At 38.3% G+C, this 6,106-nt stretch overlaps 1 protein-coding gene across 1 annotated transcript; it reads right to left on the bottom strand.

Annotated features, from left to right (window-relative positions):
• Positions 1 to 1,084: 1,084 nt before the first annotated feature.
• LOC110924753 lies at positions 1,085 to 1,956 on the bottom strand. Its single transcript, XM_022168746.1, has 2 exons — positions 1,583 to 1,956; positions 1,085 to 1,427 (listed from the first exon to the last, which is right to left on the bottom strand). The coding sequence occupies exons 1-2, from the start codon at positions 1,954 to 1,956 to the stop codon at positions 1,085 to 1,087; spliced, it is 717 nt and encodes a 238-aa protein (XP_022024438.1).
• Positions 1,957 to 6,106: the final 4,150 nt, after the last annotated feature.

Below are 6,106 nucleotides of genomic sequence, written 5' to 3'. Positions count from 1 at the left end.
CATATGGCCTAGAACATCAACCAATCCGATTACATGAGCATACACATATGACCGATATCAAAACACCATTAAACATCAAACGATTAACAGAACTATTAGCATGAATCCGTTTTATACATCACCTCATCACAACCGATTACCCTATACCCTTACTTCCGATTTTTGTGTTAAGATCATGAGGTATATTCACATATAAAGACTAGCCTAGATCGATCAACAACCATCATGTAACATCATATGAGTGCATATCACATACAATCAATTAGTAAACAAGCAACATACACTAACCGGTTGTAAATCAAGAGAGAGGCGATGATCCTCTTGTGCCTTGTGTCGTCGGGTTCTAAGCAGCCGAGAGAGAGAGAGATAGCAACTAGGGTTGTGTGTGATAATGTGTTGTAACAAGATGAGAGAAGGGCCAAGTCCCCTAAGTGTTTTCACGGTTAAGAGAGGGGCCGGTTCTACCTTGGGCCGTCCTTGAGCCCAATCAAATGATATGGCCCAATGGCCTTGTGTGAATGATGTGAGCTTGTACGGTTCGATCGTTAAATACATACATACATATAACCCAACACATGATTCACAAAGCTCACACAAAATAACAAACATTTATTAAATACAACCATATAATTTAGTTCACATACGTACATAGCGTTACACAAAGCTAGTCTAAAGTTCGAGTTGTCACAATTATCAACAAAACGAAAAAACCAAATGGCAGCCAAGTGAAGAGAAGAAAAAAAAACGTAACCCTAATCAATTAAAACGAATCACAGAATGATAATACTAAATTGTAAGGGTAAATCAGAATTCATGAGAAATGAATCACACAAACAATCCCTATGATCATCAAGTAACACGAATTTTAGGTCAATGTAGAAAGGGGGCGTTTTTCTCCATTAGAGAGAGAGAGAACTAGGGTTTTTTCGACTAGCGCGAGGGACGTTGCTGATGTATACGGTACTTTTTGACATGCTAGGAACCAGACCCGAGACTAGAGTAAACTTCTCAAGGGCTTCTCTCAAAAGCTTAACAGAAGCAGTATCACCAGCGTAAACAAGTAAGGGGACATTGGATCCCCTTGTCAAAGACCACGCTTACCCGCAAAATAACCATGAAGCTCCCCATTTATGCTAAGCGAGTATGACACCATTGTGACACATGTCATAATCCAATTAACCATTTTATAATGGAACCCAAAATTGTGCAAACTAGACTCAAGAAACTGCCAGCTGACTGTATCGTACACCTTCTGAATATCAATCTTGAAAGCACATCTAGGAGGCCCTCTATTAAGATGATAATTGTGCATTAATTCCTGAGTCAGAAGAATATTGTTTGAAATTTTCCTGCCCGGAATAAAAGCCGACTGAATTATGTTGACCAATTTATCCAAACTTCCCTTAATCCTATCCGTTATAATCTTGCTAATACACTTAAACAGAACGTTACAGCAAGAAATAGGACGATAGTCTATAACTGAAATGGGGGTATCCTTTTTAGGAATCAGAGCAAGGATAGTATGATTGACCTGTTTTAGGAGTTTACCATTATCAAAAAAATCAATCACAGCATTCGTCACCTCATCACCCACAATATCCAGGCATGCTTAAAGAATGCAGAAGTGAAACCATCCGGTCCAGGAGCCTTATTTTCCCCAATGCTAAATATGGCTTTTTTAACCTCTGCTCGGGTCACTTGTCTAACCATATGATCTGCCGTATCTTGGTTTAAAGTGTTAACAAATAGATCTTCACCATTAAAATTTTGAACAAGCTGATCGGTTCCCAAAAACGTTGAGTAATGGTCCAAAAGAGCAGCAGGGATATCATCACCGTCAAACCGATTACCATGCACATCATGAATACAATGAATCTTGTTCCTAGCATTCCTGCTTTTCACAGAATTGTGGAAGTAGGATGTATTCGAATCCCCAGCACAAAGCCATTCAACCATAGATTTTTGCTTGAGAAAACACTCCTCATTATAAGCTACTACTTGAAATTCACAAAGACACTTCGCAGCCGAATCTCGAGCTTTGATGTCTAGGGGGTTTGCATCAACAAGTTGCTGAAACACATCTAGTTCACTACGCAGCCGAGAAACCCTATCATGAAGATTTCCTTGTTGGTGTAAAAGCTTACGAAAGTATGGCTTCTCATTTTCTTGACCACCGAAAACATAGCATAACCTTGCACTCTTTTATCCCATTCAGAAGTAACAAACTGCCTAAACTCAGGTTTAGAGGTCAGAAAGTTAACAAATTTAAATGGCTTCGGTCTATGACGGGTGATAGAAGGTAATTTTAAGACACAAGGAGTATGGTCGGATACACGGGCAGGCTAGAACAAAGCATACACGTCTGGGAACAAGTCCATAAATTTAATGTTTCCCATAATGCGATCTATCTTCTTAAAAAACCCCAATACCCTCCTTAGGTTTTTGGTTCCAAGTATAGTGCAACCCATGGCTTTTACCGTCCATAAGCTCCACAGTTTGAATACAATCAAAGAACTCTCTCATTCCTATTGTGTGACTAGAAGGACCATACAAACAATCTTCCATATTAAGAGCTGTGTTAAAGTCCCCTAGCAAAGTCAGCAAAGAAATGCTGGCGAGCACATAGGTTTATGAGAGTGTCGGATTCATGGCTAGTTTACATGTTGCAATACTTAATTAAAAACCTTGTTTTGAAAAGTATAGTATTACGACATAATTAACCAACTCAAATCAAGTTAGTTATAATTTATGAAATCTCGTAGCCATGATTCTTAACCCAACACATTTATTTAATTAAATCAAATTGTAAAACATCTCATAAAAACTCGTTAATAAAACTCGTATGGTTTATATTATTCAGAAAACATCAATGTGTGACATCGTTTCAAAATCGTTTACCCAAGTGAACTAAATAACGCCACGGTATGTAATATGATGAAAACACTTATATATAAGAAGTACCGGCGGCGTATCTACAATGTTTTCATCACATTACACCCGTCCCGTTATCTAAACACTAACCAAAAACCAATCGTTTACCCAAATCGTTTAACTCGTTAAAATCGCTTCAGTCGTTTAACTCATTCTCGTTTTAATTGTGAAAACTACTTTTGGTCGTCTCGCTAATAACATCCAAACCTTCGTGACTCGACTATCTCGAAACTCGCATTAATAAACAACCAAAGGGTAAATTAACAATCACAGATTCAGTCGTTACCCACAACCCCCACACATAACCATGGGTGCAGTCTGATAACGGGATTTGTCAGATCCTATGGTACCATAACCTAATACTGCTTGGTTCGGCCAAAACTAATGAATGTTATTCGTTATGTAACTACAACCAACAAGTTTGTTCACCTTATCGAAATCGTTATTAATTTAAAATGAACCATTTTAGTCATTTTCGAAACCATCGTTAAAAACATCGAAATCATTTAACACATATGAATCACCCCAAAACAATTAAAAACAGTAAAATAGGGGAACTATGTACTCACTTGAGAATGCTTAGAAGTCTTGAGTAACAACCAAGCAAAGCTAGAGGGATCACGGAAATCAATCGGCACCTAATATAAGTACTACGAAAATAAACCGGACCTAAATCGAAAGATCGGATAGGATGAGGTTTCGTAAACTAAATGAGTATTGGAACTCATATGATATGGTTTAACAAAGCCTACATACTAAATCGAAACCTAACGTAAGTGCTTACGACCCATTACGATCCGTTTAGGTAACTTACGCTACTTTAACGCGTCGTTAGCGTAAAACGCGTTCGGACCGCCTAACTAGTCCTATGACAATTATTATATGCCTTAACATGTCTAATAATGTTACCTAATCAGCTTAGATGGGAAAAATTAGGTTACATATGCTTAAAATGAATTTATGCGTAAAAAGGGCATTTTGTTCATTTTCCTAAGGCATATAAATTACCTATCGTACAACTAACTAAACGAAGTGACCATAAGGTATAACCTCGGAAGGTTATTCCCTATACAACTATGGTCACAAAATATGTTTGGTCGAATCCTACTGATTGACCAAACGGGTCGGGTTCGAAAGTCTAAGCGGTTGTTTAGACCGCTTATCGTACGACCCTATATAAGCACTAATTTAAAAGTGACGAGTTAAACATGTTTAACGAAGTTAGATAACAAGTTTGATATCAAAATAAACGGTTTTGAAACCCAAGAATAGTTTGGTTACAAAATACGCATAGGCACGTATTTTGGCTGAAACTATGACTCGTCACTACACCTAATCAACGTGGTAATCAGTAGGTATAGTCACTAGGGACTATTGTGACAACTCGAGTTTCCAAGATTCCGTCTTTGCATTAATTGCATGATTAATTGTTTAGTTGTTTGTTTACACGACTTGTTTGCTTTGTAAGTGTACACACTAGATTATATGTTGAGATGGTTGTTTGATATGTTATCTGTTTATGTGATCAAGGTGTTTATCATGTATTATATTTGAAAAACTTAACTACTTAAACCTTGAACATGTCCGACGAAACACAAGTGTTTCGCCATAAACCACACCGACGAAACAGATTTTGTTTCGTCACAAGCACCCCGGCGACCCCGACGAAACAAGCCATTTCGCCGGCCCATTGATTCGCCGAAGCCCATAAGGGCCCAGTGTGTTACGTGTATACTTATTAAGCTATACTGTTTCATTCGTCACATTCTTGAAAATAAGAAACCCTAGAACTCTCTCTCCTTCTGTGTGACGGCAGTTCGTGCTCTCCAAGCCCTCGATAGCGATCTATCCATCACTCATTCTATCTCGGTTAGCAACACTTTTATTTAATTGATTCCATGATTCTTTAACCGATGAATATATGTTTACACATATGTTTTGATTGATGGGATGTTTTGTGGGCATAGGTTTTGTTCTAGAAAATCACGACCATATGATGAATTAATTAGGGTTTCATGAATCTTGCAATTGTTGTGCATGCTAGTGATTGTTAGTATAGAATCTGACTATTATCTAGATCATAACCATCTGATAATTCTTGTGATAGAAAACCAACAGAACTGAATGATTGTCAATTGTGCATATGTATTTATGGTATAGATTTTTGGGATGTTTAGCAAACTGTTATACATAGGGTATCAATTACAGAAGTGATATGATTAGTGATCATGGTGTTATATGTTAATTGCTGGTTCGATGATAGCATGTAAAACGGCTGTTAGGATGTTTAGGGTTTCTGTGATATTTTTGTAACTGATATGTATGCGGCGAAACCAAGACATTGGCGAAACGTAAGACGACGAAATAGGAGTATGTTTCGCCAAAGAATAATCCCAACGAAACAAGGGTGTTTCGCCGAAAACATGCACGACGAAATGGATGGGTTTCATCGAAGGGTTGCACGACGAAACAAGTATGTTTCATCAAGGGTTTAAATTGCACAGTGAACTCAGTTAGGACTGTTAGGGGTTAACTGGGTTAGTTAACTGTCGTTAAATGATAAACATGACTTGCATGAGCTTGAATACGTACTTTGTGTTATTTTGTGATCACTGATTCAATACCCACTGTCATTGTACTTATACGTGAACTTCGTGAATATAAACTGATTATGTATACGTGCATACCATTGGCCTTGACTGATTAATTGGAACCAAGTAATTAACCAAACCGAGCAAACCAAGGTGAGTTCACACCCTTTCCAAGGCTGGGATTCCCGGTGGGTTGGGAATGGAATTAATGACTACCCGTACTTGCATCACTACTAGACTGCTAGACTACTTACTACCGTCCTCGGTTTGGGAAGGACGCCAGTGCTAAAACCTAGGTAAAGCCTACGTACTATTGTCCTCGGTTTGGGAAGGACACCAGTGTTAGAACCTACGTAAAACCTACGTACTACTATCCTCAGTTTGGGAAGGACACCAGCGCTAAACCTACGTACTCGATACGTACTACTGTCCTCGGTTAGGGAAGGGCACTTATGTAAAACCTACGTAAACTCATACTTACCATTGTCCTCGGATTGGGAAGGACACCTATAGATATGACTAGTCTAGTACATACAACATGGGAAGCCCCCATTTATTATTGTAAAGATTTGGGAACAAGGGTA

This window comes from Helianthus annuus, chromosome 17, assembly GCF_002127325.2.
Source record: "Helianthus annuus cultivar XRQ/B chromosome 17, HanXRQr2.0-SUNRISE, whole genome shotgun sequence".
In the NCBI taxonomy this organism is placed as follows: Eukaryota; Viridiplantae; Streptophyta; class Magnoliopsida; order Asterales; family Asteraceae; genus Helianthus; species Helianthus annuus.
Note: the sequence above shows the minus strand (reverse complement) of the source record. Positions and strands in the feature narration are given on the sequence as shown.